The 25,680-nt window shown below is 43.6% G+C and overlaps 1 protein-coding gene across 1 annotated transcript in view; it reads left to right on the forward strand.

The window, feature by feature from the left end:
• Positions 1-14,664: 14,664 nt before the first annotated feature.
• Positions 14,665-25,680, forward strand: part of MB21D2 (Mab-21 domain containing 2) — a 58,356-nt gene continuing 47,340 nt past the window's right edge. Inside the window, exon 1 of the mRNA XM_069024746.1 lies at positions 14,665-14,974. Coding sequence (XP_068880847.1) covers positions 14,764-14,974 — 211 coding nt within the window. The 5' untranslated portion in view covers positions 14,665-14,763. The remainder of the gene's footprint in view (positions 14,975-25,680) is intronic.

The following is a 25,680-nucleotide window of genomic DNA, read 5'->3' on the forward strand; positions in this document are numbered from 1 at the left end:
ACAAACCCATCCGTGGGGTTGTTTTTGCTCAGGGACCAGGTTGTACCTGGTGGGTGATGCAAAGGGATGGAGAGACCCGATGCATACCTCAAGGGGACCTTGTTTTAGGGTGAACTACCCATGGCTCTGTACTTGTATCAGTATCAGCATGTACATATGTATATAATTTAGGTGATGCTTGTATTTATATGGTTAAAAAGTTAAGTTTCATGTAACATGTTAGTATGGAAAAAAATTCGGGGTGGATAATGTTGGGGTTTCAGTTTAGTCCTAGTTTTTTTTCTGTTAAAGGAATTTTTTCCCATAGCATGTTGCTAGGAGATAAATAGCCATACTTAAGAAAGACAAAAGGGCCCGGCCAGGCTTTTGTTCTCACCTGGCGGGCAGTTCAGTTCGCTCTCAGCGTCTGGAGAGAGAAGCCGCGGAGAGAAGAGCTGCTGGTTCCCGTTTTCGGCGTCTTTCCTTTCTGCTGGGAACAACACCGGGGATCCCAAAGCTGCTTTTCCCTGCCCTGCTGGAGGCTGGGCTGTGGCCGCCCGCCCCGCTGCTGCTTCGAGCCTTCGCTACGCTGTAGCCGTGCTTACCCTGCCTGCCTGGAGCCCCGGGGGGTTCCCCTTTTGGATACATCTCGTCTGCCACCCGGGATTTGTGTTTGTGCCTGCCGCTCCAGCCTACCAGTCCAGCCTGCTGTTTCCGAGAACCCGGGACCAGCTGCCCACCGGTTTCTGAAGCTCCTTTGTTCCATCCTTCCCCGGGATCCCAGGGCATCAGAGCAGCCGCGTGCTTCCCGAGCTCGCTCCGGAGCGCCCCCTGCAGCCGCGGGGGAGCCATCGCACCTGCCCTGCTCACCGGGAGCCGCCAGCGATCCCTGTCGGCTGCGAGCGGAACTGCACCCGAGGGGAAATAGCCTGACAGCCGAAAAGGCCGGGACTGGGTTTGTGTTTGCTGTTACTGTCATAGTTGTTGTTGTTTTGTTTGACTAGTTATATATATATATATATATATATATATATATAGTAAAGAACTGTTATTCCTATTTTCCCACATCTCTGCCTAAAGACCCTTGATTTCAAAATTATAATAACTCAGAGGGAAAGGGGTTACATCTGCCACTCCAAGGGAGGCTTCTGCCTTCCTTAGCAGACACCTGTCTTTCAAACCGAGACACAGCCAAAACATGGTCAGCCAGCTGTCTATCCAGCTCCATAACAACTCTGCATTATGGATCTACCCACCTCTGCTTGTCTGTTACAATGCAGTGGGTGACAACTCAGTACCTGGGCTGGGTTGGCTGAAAGGATGATTTGTTGTAGCTTTACCCATAACATTTTGCTGGTTTTATGTGTCTATTTTACTCCTTCCTGAGCAGCTGTTAGAGCCTTTCTTCTTCCTACTTAATGTCTTTATTTTCTTCTCCTCTAGCAGCATGTTGTTTACATGCCCTGATCAGAGTAATCAGAGGAACTCGAGAGATGCCTGATTCATTCAGTTGGATTTTCTGCCTAAAGGTAGGCTTTTTCCTCAAGCCTTGAAGTAATATTATACAGGCTTCCTTAAATCTCCCTTTTCCCATAAAATGAAGAAGCCAGTTTTGCCCAGCTCAGGATGCTGCTTGAAGTCAGATTGTAGCTGTCTATACATCAGTGGAAAACAAACCTCTGCAGCAGACTGCTATCACACTGGGCTCACAGCCAAGGTCTGGTGTCATCCACCTGCTTCACCTACTTCAGTTCAGAGCTCTCAGGATAAGAAATAAGTCTTTGGGAATACCTTCTGCATGGGCACTTCCATCCCTCCCCATCTGCAACATAAATACCTACCTGGACTTCTCAGCTCTAGAGCAGAACACAAAGGGAAAAAAAGGGCACATAGAGGTATTTTTAGACACCTCATTTTCCCCCCACACTCCTGGCTTGAATATGGGCTAAAGCAACAGAGAACCATGTTATGAAAGCCACAAAATCACACTAGAGAGGAGTTGTGGACAAGGCATTGGCCTTGCATGAACAGGATAGGAAATTTCCTTCTTAACTTGCAACTTCTCTCCTACCCTTGCTGGTAGCCTTGCCTGCTGCTTTATAGTGCTTCACAGGTAGACAAGGTTATCCTTTCTTCTCCAAACTACATCGTATGACTAGAGACATCAGTGAAGGACATGAGCCAACCCACAACAGACCCACATGGGATCTGTGCCAGACACTGGAAGGCTTTTGCGTGTTAATAGCCCACATCTTCAGCTCAGGACTTAATCCAACAAGGAATTCTTATGTCCTAGTGCCAGGAAATAGAGTGTAAAAACACAATTAAAATGAATACTTCTCTGAGATATGTTGTACAAGTCAACCTGGAGAGGAAAACACCCTAAATCTTTTTGGTGTTATTGTAACCTAGTGCCCATAAGGAAAAGTAAATATCAACTTCAAATTAACCATGTTACACACACTGAAAGCTCAGTGGAGTGAATGAGGAAAGCCCAGAGATAAAACAGGCTTCTCTCCAGATATTATTATGAAAATTAAAGTGAGTGGATGGAAGATATACATCACCAAAATATTCTATTATGCTCAGTGTACTAGAGCAGAACTTTCACCCTTTTAAACTCTCATTAAAATGCAGCCATTTTTGTTTCAAAGGATTAACATGTTGGCTCTAAAGAGAGAAGAAAAATGTGATTCATGGTGTGCTTGGAATTAGATATTGTTAATTGAAAATAACCCTAGGCACTTACACAGCGCTTTTCAGCTCAGAATCTTGAAACTATTTTGTTTGTATAAAATTCATTCATGTAAAGGGGTTTCTAAAAGACTTGTGTGCAGCAAAAATATCAACAAAAAGTACAGTGGGAGCTCTTGTATGCTTCCACTGTACACTAAGGCAAATATCACTTATGGGCAGAAGGCTTTTGAAAATGTGGGGACTCACTGTCACATAGGAACAAAATACCTGTCTGTAAAAATAGCAGGAAATGATTTATGACGGTTTGGCTACAGCTGAATGGCTATCTGTACAGCTAGATAAAACAAGTCCCCTGGAAACTCTGGAAAAAAATATACTGACTTCTGTCACTCTGAACATGGAAAAATATTCATTGTGAAATGAGAACTTTGTAGCCTTGTGCAAACTCCTAATAAAAGTTAACGTACAGAAGAAATTACTAGTGGTGGGTTTTGGCCACAGTGAATTTTCTGATGGTCTGAATCCTCCAGTTTAGCAGGGAGGCTCAGAGCACCCTTAAGTCCACTGTGGTCAAAAGCCACATCGAGATTCTCCAAAGGATTTCCACAAGAACTCAAAAGGTAAGCAGACTGTTGAGGGACACTATGAGTGAAGGTTAGTGACTCTCAACTCAGCTTCATCTCAAGTGTTCCTGCTTGGCAAGTGGGGGACCAGGTACCCACAGTGTAGGGGCTTGCTTAAGGTCAGAGAACCACTTAGTCTGGAGTAAATGAAAACCCCTTCCATCCCTTTTCCCCACTCTCACAGTGTCAAATGAAGTACCATTCATGAATTACATTATCAAGCAAAAGGCTTTACATTTATCAAAAGCAGAATCAGCTAATTCAGAAAGTGGTCTCTGTCCTCTGGTCTCTGGAGTAGTACAGTGACATTCTGCAGTGGTGCTCTGAAGATTTATGGTTTACTTGCTGGTACAGTACTGGCACTGATGTGTTGGAGTGAATATTTATCTTTGTAAGTCATTTGTTTCTGAACTCATTGTGACTTATTTTAAGTTTACTGATACGTGGCTGGGATTTAGAGTGGTTGGGACTGTGATGTAATCAAACTCACACTTTGGTACATGAAGGCAAAATAAGTATCAAGGTCTGGAGATTTTGCAAAGTGCCACCAGATGAAATAAATAACTCTGGGATAAAGATGAAGAGGGCACCACATACTGAAAGGAAAGGTCTGTTTGAAGTGGAGAGAGCAGGATGACAATTTTCATGTGGCTAATTGATGCAGCAATTCCAGCAGGAAGTCTTGTAACTGATGAGTATATCCAACACCTCCAAACGCCCCCTGGGAAGCAGAGGTGATGAACACCTTTGATAAGCCATTTTCTGCAGGCTTTCAGTCTTTGCTAAGGTAAGGGATGATTTCTCAGAGCCCTACTAGCCCCTAATGACCTTTCTGTATTATCAGTAGGGTCCTGCCATTGCTCCTGGAAACTGGAATAGCTTCCTTTCACACTGTGTCTGGGAGACAGATAATGAGATAGGGAAAGATACAGGTACAAGACTTAGTGAAGACAACTAAATCCAAAGTGCTATATTCTGTACCCAGCTTTGGCTCTGGTCTCTCCAAGGAAGAGCTAGCTATAAGCCACATGTAAAAGGTCAGTGATATTAAAGCACTTGGCCCTGAAGAGATCTGGGAATGAGAAATGCCACACAGTAGAAGCTATTACTGCTGTCATTATACTGTGGGCAGTTCGCTGTTAGCCTCAAAGAGTGGTGGAGGAGAAGGGTGCAGTGGAGGAGGCTGGAGGAAAAGCCATTAGGATGGGCAGAGAGGGCACTACCTGGAGCAGACTTACGATAGGGCTACGGACAAATCTCTCACACCAGAAACACAGAAAAATCAGTGAAAAGGCTCTTCTTGTTGGCATCAAGGTCAGGATTTCACAGAGGTCTGACCTCAGCTTTATGTAGTTCAAAGTATAGGTCACAGCCTCACAAAGGGAGCTCCAACAAAGCATGGCACAGGAGTGATATTTGCCTTTAAGCTCTTCAATATGTTACCATGGCTTTTATGTCTCATTCTTCTCTTGTATGTGTGACCTCTTCCTAAGGTTCTGCATTGAGTTCCCTGCAGAGGTCATTAGTGCCTCTCCTGGGGCAGCAAATGTGGAGACAAGGGCTAAAAAAATACATGGGTTTCACAAGAACTCAGTACTACATTCTAGAAACAGCATCTCTGTCCTCAGATAGCTTTCCAAGCACATGATGGGGAAAACATTAGTGGTATTTCAATTAGCACTCTGCAGCTCCCCAGATGTGCCATGGCTCTCAGAGCCCCGAGTTCACTGCTGCACGGAGTCTCCTGGTGTTAATGGAATGGCACCTGCTGCTGTGTGCAAAGCCTCCACAGAGCACACATTCCCTGCCAGCCCAAAGGGAAGATGTGGCAAAATCACTGAAACTCTTTGTCTCTAGCAGAAGGTGGAGTTTGATGTCCTGTTATAAAATACAGGGAGCCTAATCCTTGGCCCTCATTGTCTCCTGAAATTAAGTGAATTTCCCATGGAAATGAAAGGAAATTTTATCTTAATAAACCTTCAGTATTTACCGGCTTTACTTTGCTTAAGTAACCAGGGGGAATTTAAACTGATCATTTGTTTTCCTGTGGAAAAATCCCATGCACTGTAATAGAGGAGACCCTGAAAGGCTTTTATCTTAATTACTGCAGAAAATTACAGAGAATTAGATCCTTTCCAATGGTTTTCTGAATCATCCTTTGGGATTTGATAGCAGGAATATAATTTGCTATTGAATTGTATAGACTAGTGGAATAACAATGCCTCTAGAAAAGTGTTCACTATCTATTAATGTCTATAGGGCTTCCCTATAAAAGGTTTTTTAAAGCCTTTTATTTACAAATATATCCAGGGGATTTTATTATGCTGTGCACCTTTGTTTATAATGCACACTGATTAAAGTAAGAAAAGCAAAAATAGACAGCACAGACCAGTGGTCTGGCTTCTGGGAAAAGGACAGCATGAAGAGACCATCTTCATAACCCTGTGAAAATGCATCATATAGCCAAGAAAGGCAGAAAAAACCTAAGGTTTTCATCCTGCATGGAGTTACTGCTGGCAGACCCTTGTTCCCACCTAAACTCTGCAGCTTTAGGGAGCTGTGAAGAGCTTTACTTTGGATTACAGCTCCATAAACTAACACGGTGAGTTGATAGTGGAATTTGATCATACCCTGGGAGTTGGCATGCAAGAACCCATGATTGCATGTGTAATATAGCAATAACTGATCAATTCCTCATTTACTTCCTTCAGCTGAGCAGCAGCCAGTTCTTTCAGCTGAAATCACAGCTCCCTCCTGAGCAGACTGTGCTGTACTGTGAGATAGCCTGTTTCTTCCTCCCCTAGTACTTGTTGCACTGACAGAAAAAGACTCCCTGAACCCTGCTCTGCACCCTCACTTCCACCTCACAGACATCAGTAGAGTCACCTAGGGATAACTGGGTCTTAGTTGTGCAGTGGTTTGCTACACAGATCTGGTCTCACTGTTAACATGCTTAAGCCTCCAAGGAATGCTTGCAACCGCAGTGTGGTGGGGCACTGCCAGGTGCTTTGTGTATTTAGGGGTGATACCAAGCTCCTTTTCCAGCCCCTCGGTCAGCAGTAAGGAGTAAGGGTTACACAATATCTGCTTTGGGAGTTTTCCATTTCTGATGGGTATTTGTGTTCTTTTTTTGGTTCATGCTAACAGCTTTTGCTCTCTTCTTATACAACCTTGAAGGAAAAGACCTTGCTGAGCATAGTTGTGTGCAGCTCAACAGATGTGTTATTTCACCACCTGATGGAGAACATGCTGAACGGTGCCTGACTCCAGCGTGTGTTGCCAGAGTTGCCCTGGGTTTAAGCAGTACAGCTAAGGCTTCCAGACACAAGCGTTCGCAGAAGTCACAGAAAGTCGAGGCATCTATCCTCAGTCGCCTCTTGAAAGTGCCCAGCAGGGAAAATGGAAGACAGATGTCAGCAGCAACTTCAGGATTTGCTTGTTTCTGCAAAAGAGGTGAGGATAGAAGAGGAAACACAGTGGCTTTATGTGACTTTCCAGGTGACAACATGCCAAGCTTTCACACAGGAGTCACAGAGGGATTCTAGCACTGAAGGATACTGAGGGGGTTTTTTTTGAGAAAAATTAAATTAGGAAAATGTTACAAAGGTATCCCAACATTGCATACCTGTGCCAGGTATCCCAACATTGCATACCCATGCATTGAAAGTCTACATGACAAAAGGTATTTGATAATCTCAGACTAAAAGGTGCTTTTCATTTCCCAGGGACCCATTTATATTGCAGATATTCATATGCCAGCTGCTAACACAAAACAATTAAGAGTAAATACAAACCATTCCAGACAGCAGAAAAAAAAGCATACTCAGTACTGGAAGTAGAAAACAAATTATTTTAGTTATTAGATTTATAAGTTGAACTAAAGCTAGAAAAACCATTCATGTGTGTTGCAGTTCTGACCAAGTCCTGGCTCACTAATATCTTTCACGAAAAGCACAATTACCTTGTTTTTCTGTAACTTTCCTTCCTCCCCTCCCATTTTTTTCGTTATTTTTCCTTTGCAATTGTCTGTCTTGGCAGACAGGCAAGTCCTGTGTTCAGGACACAAACTCCTACTCATTATTATAGATCTCTAAAATGTTTTATCTGACATATTTTCAGGCTGTCACAAGAATTACAGGAGATGTTTTTTGTTATTATAGACTGTTCCTGCTTTTTGTTTATCCATCTCAGATTTTCCCTTTCTCATATATGAACCCATGCACCAGCCAAAGCTGTGCTGAAAGCTGCTTCTCAGCAATACAAAAAATGAGCTCTTAAAAATCTGTCAGCAGTGGCCAGATGCAGAGAGGTTTTTAGTGAAATAGGGCAGTTAAATACAGTACAGAGCTCAGGCCTCCTGGATTTCATTTTATATTAATGTATTTTTATATAAAGGCACAAAGAAATCTCTTAGATCTTCATGTTAATGAAAAGGAAATTGATATATAAGTCAGTGTGGGTTGACAATCATTTACAGATTGGGGTATTCTAACAGGAAGCAGAATGTGGGGAAAAGCAGAAGAAAGGGACTATTCGCTTTCAACATGTGACCAAGGGACTGTTTGCTCTTTGTGTGGATGCTGCCACAGGGAATTGTAGCATTTCCTGCAAACCTCCATTTTCCCACACCTTTATGACAACTAGTAAGAAGTGTTTTCTCCACAGAAAAGAGCCTGGGTGTTGGAGTGTTTCTTGTTTTCAAACTTGGAAAAATATCCATCTTTTACAGCTACAGCCATTTTACAGCTGTGACCACTCCACAATGGCCTGGAGAACTGAGTCACCTGTGAATTCAATGTGGGATTTTAAGTAAGAAACGATGCTGCAACGGGTACCTTATGATGCTCCAAAGAGGTAGCAGGTATGTCTAAATCACAGCTGCTATTTTACTGAGTTTGCATGTAAAGTGCTGTGTTGAAATCTGCTCAAGAGCTGCAGAATATGATGTGAGAGTTAAACTGTTGCTGGTAGTCACCTTGTGAGCAGAGGGTGGCTCAAGAGAAATGGTGTAATTGGGTCTTCTAGGTCTGAACATCACTGCAGGCACAGACCCACTGGTAACGTTTCTAAGCTCCTGGATGGGAAGAGAGTCTCTGAGCGAGGTCTCTGAGCATACAAGGAATTGAAACAGAAGTGCTAATGACCACTTCTTCATTATGTTTGTATCTGTTTTCCAGTACAATAGGGCCCTGATTATAATTTGTGGCTTTTGATATTATTGTAATACAAGCAATTAGCTAAAAATGAACAACAGCAATGAGTAGACAAGCTGTATATAATGCATATAGATGTGTAAGGCAGCACGTCATGCTGTTTGTGTTCCCCAAACTGCCCCACCAAAATTTATTTATTACACATGGAACCAAACCCAAACACCAGATCTGTATCCTCTCCATGTAGGAAGAATTTGCCCATGGATGAGGGGTTTAATGTTCTGGCCATATCCCTGTACCAAAGCATTAGCTCCAGTGCAGCACTGCAATGCTCAACACTGCTCAGATATGAATCCAAATTTTACTGCTTGAGAAAATTCCAATTTAAAAATAAAACTAATGACAGAAAATTAACATAAATACAGGAAATGAGCAGCAGCAATCTATCCAAACATTGCTTACAGAGGCTCTGAGCCAGCGGATTTAGAGAGTGTGAAGTTTATCAGATCAACTTCAAAGGTGTCTGGCTACAATCTAATGACACTTTACAATAATGAGATAAACAGATCACCAGTATATTTTCACCAAAAAAAAGACCAAAAAAAGACACTGAGGCAAAAATAGTAAATGATCCACCTGGGGACTTTCAATAGTTGTTGCCTGAAGCTGGTTGAGAATCAGGAGTCTGCTTCTTAGAACCTTACTTAAAAGCATCTGCTCTTCTTTTAGACAATGTTTTAAGCATCCTGAGTATGGGTAATTTGAGGCTGGCTATGACAGATGCAATGTTATTTTTCAAAAAATTTTAATGAGCACACCCCTGCTGCCACGTGGAAGGCTCGATGCTGTGTTCTACTGACAGGGTGCAGATCACAACTCTTCACAGGGGAAGGCTTTTTCTTTTTTTTAATCTGGAAAAAAAGTTTAAGTCTGTCAAGGAAGCAACACACACCTTTTTAGAACTGTCTGAAGATTGTGGTGTGTGCTGCATGCTATTGGTCTGACATAATCCTTTGCATATTGAGATTGTGCCTGTAAATCACACAGATTTTTAGCTACAAAGTCTGTGGTGCCTGGAGGAGGAATAAGGAGGTAGCAGTGCTTGTCATGGTCTCTGGGAGACATCTGGGGGACACTAGGTGTTTGGAGAGGGACACAACTGAGTATAATCCATGCTGGTTTGGCTGGCAAATATAGTAGTTGTGACCACACATGTCCCATGTGGAGACAGCTTCAGGTGGTGATATGAATGGAGTTCATGGGCCAGAATTGAGCTGGTTTTACACTACAAGTGGCGGAAATCAAGAGGGAATCCTGGATACAGAGTGGGAGCCCAATTCTTTGCCAGTTCCAGATCTCCAGAGTCTGGGAGTGCTGTGATGAGGCTCTGTGACTGCAGTTCCTCCAAGTCTTGCCCTTTGAAGCATGTAACTTGACTAGCAGAGCCAGGGAGACCTCATGAGTCCAGACTTCATCTGAAAGACCCCGCGTGCCCTGAGCCTGCACTAACCCAGCCTTTGTAGATCCCAGCCTTCTGGAGCCTGAAGACTGCTACCTGTAAGTGCTGTTTTGAAGATATTTTTGGGGTGTGTGAAATACAGGCAGTTTCTGGCATCAGAAGGAGGGGAAGACCTGATACAAAAAAGTGCAAAGAGAGCTTTGGTGACATCACGGCAATTCTGTCCAGGAGTCCCAAAATTCCTTGCTCCAGAACCAGACTAGGGACTGCTAGTGGAGGGAAAGATCTGAAGAGCAGTGAAGCACCTGAAGTACACTAGGATATCACCAGCCAAACGAAAGTGAGGTCCTGATTAATGTGAAACTTTGTTTGGTGCTTCTCTGGGCTCCTTCCTACTGGACTGGTGCAGATCTGGGAACTGAGGCCCCACAGAGAAAGTGTACAGGCAGAAGAAGAGGGAGAAATCTTGGCCATGATTCAGCTATGGGAAGAGCACAGTTGATTGCAAAGCCAGTGAAGGAGAGGGAGGAGGATGGCACAGCAGGATCCTTGGTCTGCCACTGAGCGACTCCCTCTATGTGAGCAGCTCATTTCCCTGCTCTGTCATTCTTCTTATCTGCACAGACAGCCTGTTCTATAGGCCAGGACCAGGTTTCTGCAACACAAGGCACAAAGGACCCTTGAACAGCTTAGAAGGTACCGCAATAATACGAAGAAGAAATTGCAGCCACTCAGATGGAGAAAATAGAGCACTTCCAGTCAGCAATTTTCCTGCTGGTGAAGTCCCATGCCACATGAAGTTTTGAGCTACAGCTGCTGCAGTGCTAAGTACAGAAAAGGGAGATCTTTCTGAAGTCTACTTTTAAAATCAAAAAACTGGGTACAATTTCCGTGAAATGAGGGATGAATTTAGCTCATTTTGTATCATGCTCTAATTACCAACTGCAGTGAAATATTCTAAGATGATGTATCTCAGGCTCCATCTTATTTCTGGATCCTGTTCCAATTAATTCCCTCTACCAGTTTACAGCATCTAAATGAAATGCACTGAGCATCAGGCCATGAGTTGCTTGGTCTTTCTCCCTTGGTATCCTGAGCCAATTGCTCTTCATAGCTACTGCAGTACTGTTTTGCCAGTCTCAGGATGATAGTATTAATACTCACTTGCTATCCAGCAGTTTTTTGAGACAGTCTATTCAAGTGTGAAAAGCTTTTTGAGGTCCCAGCTCATGCTACAGAAGTGAGAACAGTTATTTCTTCTCTTTCACATCATTTCTCTGTGGTATGTTCTATTTCTGAATGTTGGAAATGGCACTGAAAAGAAAGGAGTGTATCTGTTCTGCAAGAGAAAAGGAAGAGGAAGTCTGTTTTGAAGGAGGAAAAGAGGAAGGCTGTTTGAAGGAAAGAGAGAACACATGGAAGAAAGCAAGGGTGAATGTGAGAGGGAGAGCACAGGTTCTAGTGCAGGTGACAAATAGTTTAGTAATCCAGGTTTTCAATCCCTATCCCAAATAAGGTGAATGTCCTCACTGGCATGTCTTGGGGCCAGCACAGCAGAGGCCATGGGTTCCTTCCAGGCCCCAAATAATCCTCACAAAAGGCGCTTTGAGGATGCTTCATTTTTTCCACAAGAGTTCAATTTCAAAAAGAAAAAAGATTTGGTAGAAAACTCTGGGCCAACACTATTTGCAATCTCATTCTCATTTATTTGCTCAAGTAATCCCCAGTGCTTGATTTACGTAAGACTTGAATTAACTGTGTATTTATTCAGAGATCTTAAATTACACTGATGTGATGAGGTAAAATTGCAAGCTGATGCAGTTTCAAGGGTATTAACAAGCACATGATGGTGAGGCAGATCCTACTTGCCATTGAGGAAACCCAAGCCCATTCAAAGGTTTCTAGAGAAGGTAGTAAAAAGGATATTTTACAAGTACAACTTCTCTTCATGAAGCAAAATTTCTCTTAGCACTGAGGTGAGGTAGAGAGGTGCAGTACCTGTCAGACACTCTTGAAGAAAATTAAAACTGCTTACTTGATGCTGCTCTTGGTGAACAGTCTTGGTTTGAGCTCAGACACTGAATGAAGCACATTTTTGGATTTGAGCAGTTTCTGAATAATGCATGGTACCAGGAATAAAAAAAATTCAGATGAGCAAGAAGCATGGATAAGTTACCACCCTGATCTAATGGAAATTTTCCCTAAATATGAAGGTCACTATAACTTCAAGCAGAGGTGCCATTAAAAAAGACAAACAAATCGCCATTGCTTCTGGCATTAGCTGTATCTGAAGTACTTTGTGTTGTCAATAGGTGCTTAGTGAATTCAGGCAACGAAAGCTAGCTATGAAGTTGTCACTGAATGGGATTTAAACCTGTTAAATGAAGAGGGAGGAAAATGATAATGTAAGTCTGTGGTTGAAGTGGGTGGAGAGTTGATGGGACTGTTTGGAGGTCCACTGAAAGACAGAATCTGAGACAAAATGCTCATAAAGAAATGACTGGCAGTTCCAGTATTGAAATATGCTGAAGCAAATAAGACATGGTTAGGAAAGAAAGCTACCCAGTCCATGAAGCTTGTGAAGATCATCAGCTTGAAAAAGATGAGGCAAGAGGATTGGGGATAAAAACTGTAACTGGTATAAAATGATTGGTCTGCTTTGCCTAAGTCGTGCCAGCAATGCATACAGCAGAGCTGCTGGCGGCTTGCACCACGTGAAAGGGAAACAAGGATACTCACACAGCTAAAAATTGTTATGACAGGCACACAGGGGACTTAGAGGTGTTCAGAGATGGACAGGGCAACACAGGAGATCTTGAAGTGGGTTGGGGTTCTGGAGCTACTGTGACTTCTGTGGGAGCAGCATTATCACAAGAGGGAGCTGTCCGCCTGTATGAGATTGTCACCCCAGCCACACACACTGCAGGGAAAGAGCACCAGGGCTCTCAAACCCTGGGAGGGGCAGGAGGCAAGAGGTCCCGAGTGCTCAGACAGGCAGTGACCACAGCAGCCTAGCATGGGAGGGCATGGGCTGAGCCGGGCTAGCAGAACTAATCCCCCAGGGCAGGCCACCAGCACTGCACACTGCTAATTGCTCTTCTGCAAGTCAGATCCTGCATTGTGCTAGTGCTATCAGTTAATTGGGTTTTTGTTTTTCTGTAGGCTTTGCTGGGGACGGAGAAAAGGAGAGGTGCTTGGTCAAAGTCAGTCAAGGTGCTAGTCAGAGGTTCATGTGACAAGGCAGATGATCACCAAGGCTCCGATGGTGAATGAAGTCGATGTGTGTCAGTCGGCTGTGAGCAGTGTCTGAACACAACAGCGCCTGAGTACCCAGCAGAGGGCATGTGCACACACACACACACACACACACACACACACACGCCCTCCTGCCTTTACCTCTGGGACATAATTTCTTAGATAATGAGCATATCAGTGCCCTCTAAACTGTATAAATGGCTACAGAACAAAGCCAGAGGCATCAGGCGTTCTGCTTCGAATGGTCTGTGGTTTCTGTTACAGGATCCAAACCTACCCTTGTTCTGAACTTCCATTTCTGATCAAGATAATGGTTCAGAGGAACTAAGCAACATCCCTAAGCTCAGGTTTAAAGACTGGCATCCGTATTTACAAAGTATCAGGCAAACCAGCCTGTAACCTCTTCACACCGGCCTGCAACTTCTTCACACTGAGCTTAGTTTCATCTTCCAATTATTTCTCTGAATGCTCACGCCCGATTTTGGTAGACACATCTTACCGTAGTCTGAGACTGAGCTGAAAGCTTTGTTTCCTGCCAAGAATCTTGAGAGGATAATACATATCCAAGCAGTTTGCATCAGTGCCATAGCATCTAAATGCCCTACGGAAAGCAAACACAATATATTTGTATACTCCCCGGGCAGGAAGACGGACAGCTCTTCCAGTGGATACACTAAGGTATGTAATGGATCGTGCTGTATATATTCAATGGTGGGTCAAGGCACAGAAGATCGGGCTGAAGGGAGAAAACCACTGCAGATTGAAAAGTTAGGAGGCATTAAAAATACATACAGAAGAAAAGGGTGTAGTCTTGTCGATGAGAGAAATGGATGAAGATCAGAGGTCTGGGCTCCTTGCCACAGGCTATTTGACCTCAGGCAAGTCTTCCGAGATCCCATTTCCCTCCTACCCTTTGTCTATGTAGATCCCAGGAGCTTCGAGGCAGTGTTGGTGTCAAGCGCAGCAGTAACTGTACTTTATCTTGGTCATTTTTCCTAAGATATACGATAAAATCACTTCTTATATATATATGCATATATGTATATATAAAGCAATCTTCCAGATACCGTAAGAAGCTAAAAAGGAATAAACACAGAATGCCTTGGGAATATGTGGCAGGAGCAGAGTTCCCAGCCAGTTATTAATCCACTTACAGGACAAGGGTTTTGCTGAAGTTTAAAATTAAATTTAAATTAAAAAAAAAAAAAGAAAAAAAAAAAAAAAGAAAGGGATTTTATCCCGAGCCAGCGGTCTGGCTCCAGGCTCAGCACCCGCCCGCCGTGACGCCGGCAGCGGAGCACCCCCCCGCCGCCCCGGCCCGGACAGGCCCCGCTGCGCTGCGCTCCCCCCGCGGCGCGGCAGCGGGCGGGCGGCTCCGCGGTGCCGCGGGCGCGGCGCGGGCGGGGGCTGAGCCCGCGCGGCCGCTTGTTGATCGCGGCGGCCGGCGCCGCTCCGCGCTCCGCGCCGGCGGCCAGCCCCGCGCCCGGGCTTGCCGCTGCGCCGCCGCTCGCATTCTTCCATTGCAACAGTGCAAACCCCTCCTTTTTTTTTTTTTTTCCCTCTCCCTTTCTTTCCTTTTTTTTTTTTTTTTTTCTTCATGAAGATGGCGGCGCCTCTCGCCAGCAAGGCAGGGTCCGCCGGCACCACCAGCAAGCCTCCCTTCCCGGAGCTGGATTTCCGATCGGGAGCCAGGGTGGAGGAATTAAATAAACTCATCCAGGAATTCACCAAGCACGATCAGAGGGAGTACGACGACCAGCGAGCCCTGGAGATCCACACGGCGAAAGACTTCATCTTCTCCATGCTGGGTAGGGCAGGGACCATGCGGGGCGGGGGCGATGCCGGCCGGGGACCCCCGGGCAGGGCTCCCGGCGGTGCGGCACCAGCGGAACCTTTCCCCTCGCCCCGGGCGCGCCGGGCTGGAGGGGTCCCCGGTCGCAGGGCGGCTCTCACCCCCAGGAAACTATTTTTTTTCTTGTCCTATCCAACTAGCCTTTGGCAGCGATGTATTTATAAGCACAGAGGAAAGGCTGGGTCGCAGAGCTGACCGGTGCTCAAGAAAGACGCCGAGCCAGCAGAGCTGCAGGCGAAGCGAGCGCGACCCTTTATTGTTTCTCCCAAGTGTCGAGGCGTAGGAAACAGTTCTTTTTTTTTTTTTTTTTTGACCTCTTATTTTGGTTATTAGACCGGCGGATGCTTGTACAGGAGCATCTCCCGAACTGCCTTTCTTGCTTATGTTGCAAAACTCGCAGCGAGTGGAGCAAGTCAGATTGTGGCGGGGGAGTCCTCATCTGCGTGAAACTTTGAATCGCGGGCAGAGATCCTTAAACCAGGGTGAAGCATGTGTTGGCCCTTGCGGAAATCACCTGGGCTATGGCATGACTAAGGTTTCTTAAGAGTAATAGTAAAATGCCTAACAGCTCTGATTCTCCAGGTAGTCAGTTTCTGATAAATATTTACCTTGAAGTAACTAAGAAATCACTCAGATGAATAAGAGCCTTCAGGATACAAAAAGATGCTCTTTAACATGCAGATTAGACCTTGAAATCAGTCATCCAAGTTTGAATCATTGTCTTAAACATTCTCTCAAACATTTTTGCGTAAACAGCTGCTGTGGCCAGTGGATGGTTCTTTGTAGCTCAGAGGTGCACATACACCCTTAAAGCATATTTTAGCCAAGTGTATGGTCTACATATACACTCTGGATAACCTACATCACTTTTCTCATCCAGAAACACAGAGCTCTCCTATTGCAATAATTATCGTTTTCTGTATCGAAGGATGGTCACTATAATAGATCACTTCCTCTATAGCCATGAACATACCTACACTCTGTAGTGAGAATCTACCTACCTGTTCTGATGGTTATCTTGTAAGGTACCTGGATAAGTATAATTGCCTGCTGTATGGGATTTGCACAATTTTATGTGTGTGTTGCTTTTTCACCAAGGGCTGGACAGGATATAGCAGACTAAATTTAGCCTGAGAACAAGGACAACAAGTTGAAAAGTCAATAGCATGTATATTTATAGTTGCAGTTATAAATATTTTTTCCTTCTGAGTTAAACAACAACAACAAAAAGATGTGGTGAAGCCATGATAGCCTGTAGGATTTTTGTTCTTGAAAACCTGATCTGGTGGAAGTCATCCCCTATTGTGATCTGATACATTTTTCAATCAGGGCTTTAAATAACTGGCTGAGGAAGCATGACTGGATTGGATGGAGCAAAGAAGAGTGGAGAGAAAACAGCTATAGCTGCAGTGTGGCTAGCAAGTAGAGAAAGCTTTGTATGATCCTGTTTAAGCATAAATAGTCTTTGCAAAGTCGAGGGACCACAGAATTTCTTCCTGCCTCATGTGGGAGAAGGCAATAGAAGAAAGACAGAAGAATGAACTGGAGCATGCCTTGTATTTCTGCAAATGCATTCTAATGCCTTGCTGTTCATGAAACAGTGAGCCTTAGGCTGTTTAGAAATAATGTAAATTAGTGTGGTTGTCTTTGTTAATATAATGACTGGGAGTTGAGCATTCTTTTTTTTATGTTTTAAATGTATAGCTAAACCTTTGGTTTCAACAAAAGCTTTATTTCTGTCTAAGTTGTACCCGATAATTTTCAGTAAGTCTTGTTTCTGAATAAAAGAAGAGACTTGAGGACCGAGCCCAGGACAGAAATGGAGATGGGATGTCTGATTTGTTTGCATTAGACCCAGGAGTTGTGTTCGTGGATCAGATCCTTCTTAGCAAAAGAGGCTCTTAAATCTAAAAGGATTTAACTTATTAATAAATAGCTCTTTCCCCTGTGCCTGATCCCTCCCATACGTACTGCTCTTATCTCATCGGGTGATGATAGGAAAATTAAACATAGCTTTCCTGATTTAATTACATTGGTGTGTAATTGGTGGATGAATGATAGGTGAGGAGACCTTGTGCAGATTCTCAGATGTTTGTACTCTGCATGGCTTGCCCTCTAGGTCAGACTTTGCTTTTAATTTGTATTAACTCTTTTTCATCTGTGTTGTCTTGCCCTGGCTATAAGCAACTGAACTCTGGGAGATCTAAAGAGTTGAACTGTGAGAAAATTAGGGAGAGGTACTACTTGCTGTGCATTTGTCCAAAATCGTGTGCCCCAAGCATTAGAACAGGACTGCAAATGACTTACCTCCCTGGTGGGGGAAGTGAGTATTTTCTGAATGTGGGTAGTTCCTGGACATTCACAGTCCCTTTCACAGTCACCAAGACCATATGGTCTTGCCAACACCCTACACCAAAACAACAGGTGTATTTTGGTGCCTTTGCTGGGTAACTTCCTGAACTCACACTGAGCTATGACTGATAAATACTTGTCTCTTTGACTCAGGTATAACTGAGCTTCAGAGGAGGGACGGCTGTAGTAACCAAGAAAAAGATGGAGAAAAGACAGTCTTGTGTGCTGGGCAGAGGGCTGGCTAAGAAAAGCTGAGACAAAGTCTCTGCCAGCTAGTCATGAAAGGAGCTAATTACTTATTCCCCTGATGACTCAGTTTTGTGCTTAAATAGTGATAAAGGAGTATTTTTATCAAATGATGATATTACAGTCAATGATATTTTGATTTTTAAAGCAGTTGCTCCCATTGTGATGAGAGGTGCATAGCAGTCATATTAAAAACCTTTTAAGGGTACCTGACCTAGAGAGTGTTCTTCCTGCAGTATTCTTGCAGTACAAGTACTTTCAGGAAGTTCTTTAATAGACACTACCTGTCTCTTTCTGTTCAGCACCTAAGTAAAAAGTGCTTTAATGCACAGATGTGGTAGGCTTAAAAAACACATATACTATGCTCTTGGGAGCTAGAACATTGCATATAAAACAACCCCTTGAAATTTCTAGTGCTACTGCTGCCTCAAACCAGCTCATGTTATTTGGAATACTAACTCTAGAATTTTATTTATTAACAAGAGAAAGGAACAGAGAGATATGAGTAAGTACAGACTATATAGAGCTATATTCTCCACTCCAGGTACACATCAGGGTTCAGTCATCTGGAGCAATTTTCAAGCTCTTTGAGTTGGTGTTTTGTTTCTATCTCCTACTATGAGACTTCTCAGCAGAGCCAGAGGATGGATGCTTAGGACTTTTCATGCCATTCTCCTTCCTGAGAAATCAATTCAGCGAAAGGACTAAGTTGGTGCTAAGTTGGGTTTTGAAGGCCTCTAGTGTATCTTTTTGTCACTTCAGTGGTTACTTCTGTGGGAAGTGCCCACTAGGGCAGGCCATACTTTGAGCATCTGCAACCAGCTGCAAGTTAGAGCTGTTGACAAGACCTCTAGAGAACTTGTCTCAGCACCTGATACAGGAGACATGGTGAGCCTATTCTGAGATAATTTCCTAATTCTCTGGTGTCTGCCTGGTGCTGTGCTGGGTGTGCTAGCAAGTGTTTCTGATAGAGGCAAGTCTCAGAGTGGAAGCAGGGCTGGCATCAGCAAATGATTTCCGCTGCCAATACCAGCTTCCCAAATGGAGTGAGCTACCCTGCTGAGCCCCTGCATCTGTAGCAAGGCTTCCAGCTGTTTCTTGGACTGATGAGCCCCTAAAATATGTGCTGTGGAGGTGCAGATTGCTATGCTGACAACACAGGTGTCCTCATAACAGCTTGCTTTTATCAGCAGCTTCTACAAGGAAAGAATTTTCCAGTCCCTCCCTGTACCTGAGGTCTGTGTAGCAGAACAGCGTTGGCAGTGTGACTCTTGTGTGGGTTTGGGTGGCTTTTTTTTCTCCCCTTCCCTACCTGCCATAACTTGCTGATAAAATCTACTGTAGATTAGATTTCAGACATTGTTTGAAGTGTTGCCTGTTTGTCTAGGATACATCATGGAAATTCTCTGGTTCCTGTTGTAGTGTTGAGCTGATGAAATAGCAACAGGATTGGAGTGATCTCTCTAGGGTTAAGTCTTTTGTGTGTGTGCGTCTTCTCTCAAGAGAGGCCAATCATGATAGGAGCACACTGTACTCTGAGGCCTGTGTTAATAAAGGCTCCCTGCTGGCATTCCCTGTGCTGCTGAATGCATAATGCACAGCTGTTAAAAACAACCTTACTGTATTGCAGATTTCATTTCTGGCTTCACTTGTGTCTCCTCTCCCCACAGACCACATGTTTCTGTATTTGCACTTTAGGCTATGGGGGTTTCTTGGTGGTTTTGGTTTTTCTTAATTAGGGGACAGTATACTAAAGTGGTAATGTAAGCCTACAAAGCATTGGTAGTTTCCATTTGTTTCTACCTGTCAGAAATCAACCAATTTCATCTCATTGGGAATTAGTTTAAAAGGCTTGATAGCCTCCTCTGTCTCTTTGTTCACAGGGGTTGCTGGTCCATATATGTGTCATCAGCGAAAACAGATTGAAAATCTTTGTCTCAATTTGTTTTAAGATGCTGGTACTTCACTTGCTCAACTACTGTTTTGAAACATTAGTCTGTGATGCAAAGTATTTAGTGTAATAGCTAGGAACATGTCCTAAGGGCACAAATTCTCATGGCAGGCTTGTCAGACTGCCCACCGCCTGTTCCTTCAGTCTGTGGAATATTTGTAAAAGATTTGGGTGAATACTTGCCAAGCCCAATTATGCAATTATGTTTTAAGGGCAATTTTATAATTATAGTGGAGGATGGTAACCAGGATACAGGAGTTGTTGAGGTTTTGACTTTTCCTTTTTTTTCCACATGACTTTGCATGAATGCTAAAATATTCGGGGCAATACTAGTCAGAAACCAGTTGTTCAACTTTCTTTTAAGCAGCTAGCTACTTTTATAGGTGAAGCTAAATTAAAGATGACTCCAACATTGCTCAGGAAGGCTGGAGGACGTGTTTAATTAGAGCTTTGGTAATCTGCAGGTTGGATGTGTACTCAGAGACCCAGAGTAGCCCATAGACAATGTCCAGTCTGGAGGAAACTCAGAAGGTTGAAGTCCTGAGCCTGGACTTCTCAAAGGGTATCTCCAAGCTGGTCAATTTTTTTGGACAGTTGGGATTGTCTGTCTTAATTTTTATTTGACAAACTGCTTTGTCTCCTGTACAGCTGAACCTTTTGCACCTTTTCTTGGGCCTTGGCATGTGCATTTTGCATTTAGGTGCACCTTTAGGTGCATGTCCCAGTCCTTTTGCTGCAAAGATGCTTTTCCCAGGCATACCTCTGGAATCTTTTTCTGCCCAGGTCAGACCCTGCAGGATTGGTTAGGTGAGAAAGTGCCAGGAAGAGATGTAGATCCCTCCAGTCATGGGATCTTGAGTTGCAAGGGCTGCTTCAGCATGACACTGTGAACAGTGATTAAGATGGCAAATTGCACCTTCAAGCATATCTGTGTGAAACCCTGTGGTGCCAGCTGCAGGTAGAGGCTCTGGAACAGACCTGTCAGGTCTCTCTGAGTCTAAGAAAAATGACCTTCCATTGAGTCCATCACCTTTGTCTGGGTGATGCTGGTGTATGAAGCTCACTTAGGAAGCAAGAGCTGTAGCTCATTTGCTGTGAAAAGAGAGGCTTAAGAGTTGAATGCATTATATAGGGTGACGTATCTCCTGAGATGGATTTTCCCTTAGCAACAGCTGGGATAGGTTAAGTTCCATGTCCTAAAAGAAAACCATTAATTCTGTCCACTGGTAGCTTGCCCTGCTATCCTCTGAACAAGGAGAAAATTCCTTGAGAGTGACAGTCCCTTCATGTGTACAACATACTATATTACATTTAGACTGTCTTTAATTTGCCTGTCTTTGGGGTATGAAACAAGCAGTAGAGTAGATGGAGTTCTGGGGAAGCAAAGGGGAGTATCTGCCCTGTTTTTTTCCCTTGGAAAAGCAGAGGACCTATCATGGGAGCTAAGCAGAAAGCAGCTTAGGAGGTTGAATTCACAGAATGTCCTTTAGTGGGAAAAGAACAGTGAGCCTGTGTGGGAGCAAGGGTGAGAGGGCTGGAAAATGACCTCTAGCTGCATGTCTCAAGTTATTGGTCCAAGTCTTGTCCTGATGACTTGTAGTGTGATGTGAGTTCAGGAGCTGAACTGTAGCTTTATTGGAACTTACAACCATATTTCATAGGTTCCCCATCTTAACTATGTATTTTATATCCAGTGAAGTTTTATGACTTCTGTTAGCAGAAACCTCTCTTATTGTCTGACTAACAAAAATAGGGGGGTTGGCCTTGGTTTTTTTTTTTTGTTTTTTTTTGTTTTTTTTTTTGCTAATGGAACCGGAAGGCAGCTTATGAAACATTCTAAATAAATCTTTCAGCAGCAGCTGATGTTTCAATTGACAGATGCAGCTATGGATTTTGCTGTGTTTCATTAAGAGAACTCCACTGTTTGCTTTAATTTCTACCGTTCTGTTGCATTCGCTTTTACTGTAAATAGCAATTGTCCTGGACTGAGTGGATTAATCTGTGCCTTAGTCCTTCAGCCAAACTGACAGGTCTCTGAATCATGTACTTCTGCATTAGATAAACTTTCTGCAGTTCTTTCAAAGCACTATTCCAGTGACTGTGTGGTTGTATAGGAATCATTCAGTTTGAAGAAGATAGATTCCCTGCTCCCCAGCATATTTGACTTTTGAGCTTTTAATAAACACTTGATGCTAAGAAAGTTATAACAATCCTATTAATGCATTGTTTCAACTGTCAGTCTGATTTTAACCTAATTTAAAGCATTTAATTAGTAGGTTGTTAATGCATTTTGTTATAAGCATGCTGGTGTCAAAAGTACAATTTGCATACCATTGCGTGGGGGTGATTGGTTGCTCTAAGGTTCATAATATCCATGTCTTTGACACAGCAGTGGTAGTTACTGCCACCCACTCATGTTTAGGGCTGTGGGCAGACATTTTCACAGCATTGGGTGGCTTCAGCTGGTATAACAGGAGGTGGGTGGCACCTATTTCAATCTAAGAAAATCATTCTGTGGGTGAAACACTGAGTCAGAGTGAGGACACCCTAGACCACTGTTCTGAACTGCCCCCAAATTTATACAGACCTGTACAAGTTTCTGAATATAATGGTATGTATTAGGGCCTTGGTACTATGAGAAGCCTTCCTTGTCTCCTGTTCTTCAGCAGTCTGTGAAAGGTGGGGTGGTACTGGAAGAGTGGAATATCAAGGTGCTGCAGTTTTTCATGACAGGAGGGTTTAATCATGCAACCCTCCCATGTAAAGGAAGTCTGGTTTTGAGAGTCTTGCTATGAAAGGTATTTAAATAATGAAGGCAAATAGTTGCCCTGTCACTGGGTGTTGATCTAGTGGCTTTGAGATCAAGTACAATTCAACCTCTGTGAAAGAGATTACAACCTGACCCAGTTCTAACAAGTAATCTTATTTTGTACTGAAGGGATCCCAAAGCAAAATTGGGACAAATTAGTTTAAAGAATGCATCCTGTCCATAGTGTGCATACTGATGCAATTTGGCAGTGTCAGGCAATGTCTCTCAGTAGAAGGCATCAGTTAGGGACAGAAGGCAAGAGAAAAATACAAGACATGGCCAAAACTAGAAATCCTGCTTGGATAGCCCTTAGCAGTGAATCTTTTTTTTTTTTTTTCTTGTCCAATGACAAACTTCTAAGGTCATAATTTAGTAGAAAAGTAGAGGTTTATGTGTGGGATGTCATTGATCTGCCTAGATCTTCTCTACTGTGGCTTGCAGTCAGACCAGACAGAATTTCTTCCACCCACTGATGGAGTGAGAGTTCATAAATGATTTGGTCCAGAAATGCTGAGCAGCTAGAAAACCCTTTCAGTTTCATCTGGAAATAACAAAGTCAGTTCTTGCTTTACTGCATAATCTGTTAGGCAGTGTGCTTTTTTTTGTTCTAAAATGTCTTCTCTCAACTCTCCTGTTCCTGTTGTGGGATCTTTTGGCATTGCTCCACAACTCTTTTTCAAGGATGGATGTTTTTATTCAGTGGTGCACATTTGACCTGGTTTAGAAAATCAGGTGCTGAGGCTGTGAAGGAGCAGTATTAAACATCTATCAAAAATGCTAAGACAAATATTGCAATTAGCTTCTGTGTGTTTCCCTTCAGCACTTCTACTCCTTGCATTTTAATAGTCTGAAGAGCTATTTCTTTGTGATGCTTTGGGTGACTCCTCTTGGAAATGAATCCTGTGCTAATAGCTCTGGCTGTGTCCGATCCACAGGCACGTGCTTGGAGATATTTCGTGTTTTTGTACCTCACTAATTAATGTATAAGTTAGTGGTAGAACAGCAGGAAAGCTGCCTTTGCTGACACTTCATGAAATAATGATTTAATCCTTTGTGACACATTCCTGCTGAGTGTCAAAGCTGATAACTCTAATCTCTGTCCCTAGCTCAGTGCAACAGGAACCTGTTCTAGAGGGCATTTTGCATGATCTTGCAAGCTCTTGTAGGTACTTTGTGACCAATTCATGTAAACTTTTTTTGTACATTGCCACTCTTGAATGTGATTGTACAGGATTGTCTGGCACACCGAGGAGTCTGGAGCTGAGAGCAAATGAAGGACCTGACTGCTTCACATGAAATAGGGGTTGTCTTGTGAGCAATGGGGAAATGCCCTCATTTCCTTCTAAATGCACCTCTTCCTTTGCCAGCATTCAGGGCAAGGCATGGTCATATTCATCCAGAGGTGCTCCTAGACTTTAAACTAGTTTGGAAGGGAGAATGATGGACCAAGGGGGTCTCAGTGCCCTGAGCTGGAGGACCATGACTGAGAGAATGATCTGCTCCCAGTCAACCATGAAACTGTGTGGGATCTGCTGCTCCTGCTGCATCCTTAAAAATCTATGGGGCCTGGTGGGATTCATCCAAGAATTTCCAAAGACCTGCTGATGTTATTACAAAACCTCTCTTAATGACTTTTGAGTGGTCTTGGGAATCCAGACAAGTCTAGACAAGCTGTCTAGAAGCTGGCAGACATTCCTGATTCTCAAGAAGGGCAAGAAAGAGGACTCCAGAAACTACAGGCCTGTCAGTCTCACTTCAGTGCTTGGTAAAGTTATGGAGAAGATTATTCTGGGAGGTGTTGAAAAACACTTGAAAGACAACACAGTCACTGGTCACAGCCAGCACAGCTTCATGAGAAGAAAGTCCTGCTTGTTGAATCCAATGTCCCTTTATGACAGGGTAACCACCTAATTACCTTTCCATCAGGCATAGCATCGCCAGCCGGGCAAGGGAGGGGATTGTCCCCTCTGCTCTGCACTGGGGCGGCCTCACCTCAAGTGCTTAGGGCAGTTTTAGGCAACACAATATAGGAAAGACATGAAACTATTAGAGAGCATCCAAAAGAGGGCAATGAAGATGGTGAAGGACCTTGAGGGGAAGCTGTATCAGGGGTGGCTGAGGGCACAGGGTCTATTCAGCCTGGAGGAGACTGAGGAGACTCAGTGCAGTTACAGTTTCCTCCTTGTGAGGGTAAGAGAAGGGGCAGACACTGATCTCTTCTCTGTGCTGACCAGTGACAGGACCCAAGGGAGTGGCCTGAAGTTGTGTCAGGGGAGGTTTATGTTAGATATTAGAAAAAGGTTCTTCCCCCAGAGGGTGGTTGGGCACTGGAACAGGCTCCCCAGGGAAGTGGTCACAGCACAAAACCTGACAGAGCTCAAGAAGAGTTTAGACAAAACTCTCAGGCACATGGTGGGACTCTTAGGAATGGTGGTGTGCAGATCCAGGAGCTGGACTCAGTGATCCTTGTGGGTCCCTTCCAACTCAGCATATTCTGTGATTCTCTGAAACCCACTCCTCTTCATTCTGTGTGATTCTGAAGCCTGGGTGTGGATGCAAATCTGTATGCAGGGATAGCTGAGAAACTGCTCTGCAGTAGTTAGTCCTTGAGATACAACCAGCAAAGCAGTTCCGGCATGGATTGTGAATTGCTGTTTAAAATAAACTTTTGGTTTAATGGTATTAAAAAAAAAAGTGCAGCTCTGCAAATAGAGATGGGAACGTCACTGTAACAGCACTTCAGGGCCTCTGAAATTCATCTTTTAAAGTTGCATACAGTGTGCTGAATGGCAGATCAGGTATTGGTATTGGCCCCTTGATATAAGGCCCTTAAAGCTTGAGTTGCTGAAATATCTGTATTTTGTAGACAGTAGGGCAACCATGTGCTAAGCAATTAGTAACTAGAGGAAAATAAGAGCAATGCAAGTCTCTCTGCCAGTGCAGCATGTCTCTGACAAGCTGAATTAAATGCCCATTTTTTTTACCAGTGTGCAAGCTGTAATGCACATCTAAGTGCATCATTGAGAAAGAGGAACCATTACAATTTGATTGAGCATCTCTCAGAGGCTTGCATTATGTAATAACTTGTCTGTAAAAGTTTGACCCTGAACCCTCTTTTTTTCTCAATATCCTGTGAATTTTTTTGGATGTGCAAACTTTACAGTTGAGGCAACAACATTACAGTGAAACTAACCCCTTTGACACAGGCTTGTAACATCAAAGAAAGACTGTTTCTCTGCAGTTGTTTTCATTGTCTTGGGGAGAGATTCATATGTGCTATATAAACACTAAGCAAAACTATTTT

Source organism: Aphelocoma coerulescens, chromosome 9 (assembly GCF_041296385.1).
Source record: "Aphelocoma coerulescens isolate FSJ_1873_10779 chromosome 9, UR_Acoe_1.0, whole genome shotgun sequence".
Lineage (NCBI taxonomy): Eukaryota > Metazoa > Chordata > Aves > Passeriformes > Corvidae > Aphelocoma > Aphelocoma coerulescens.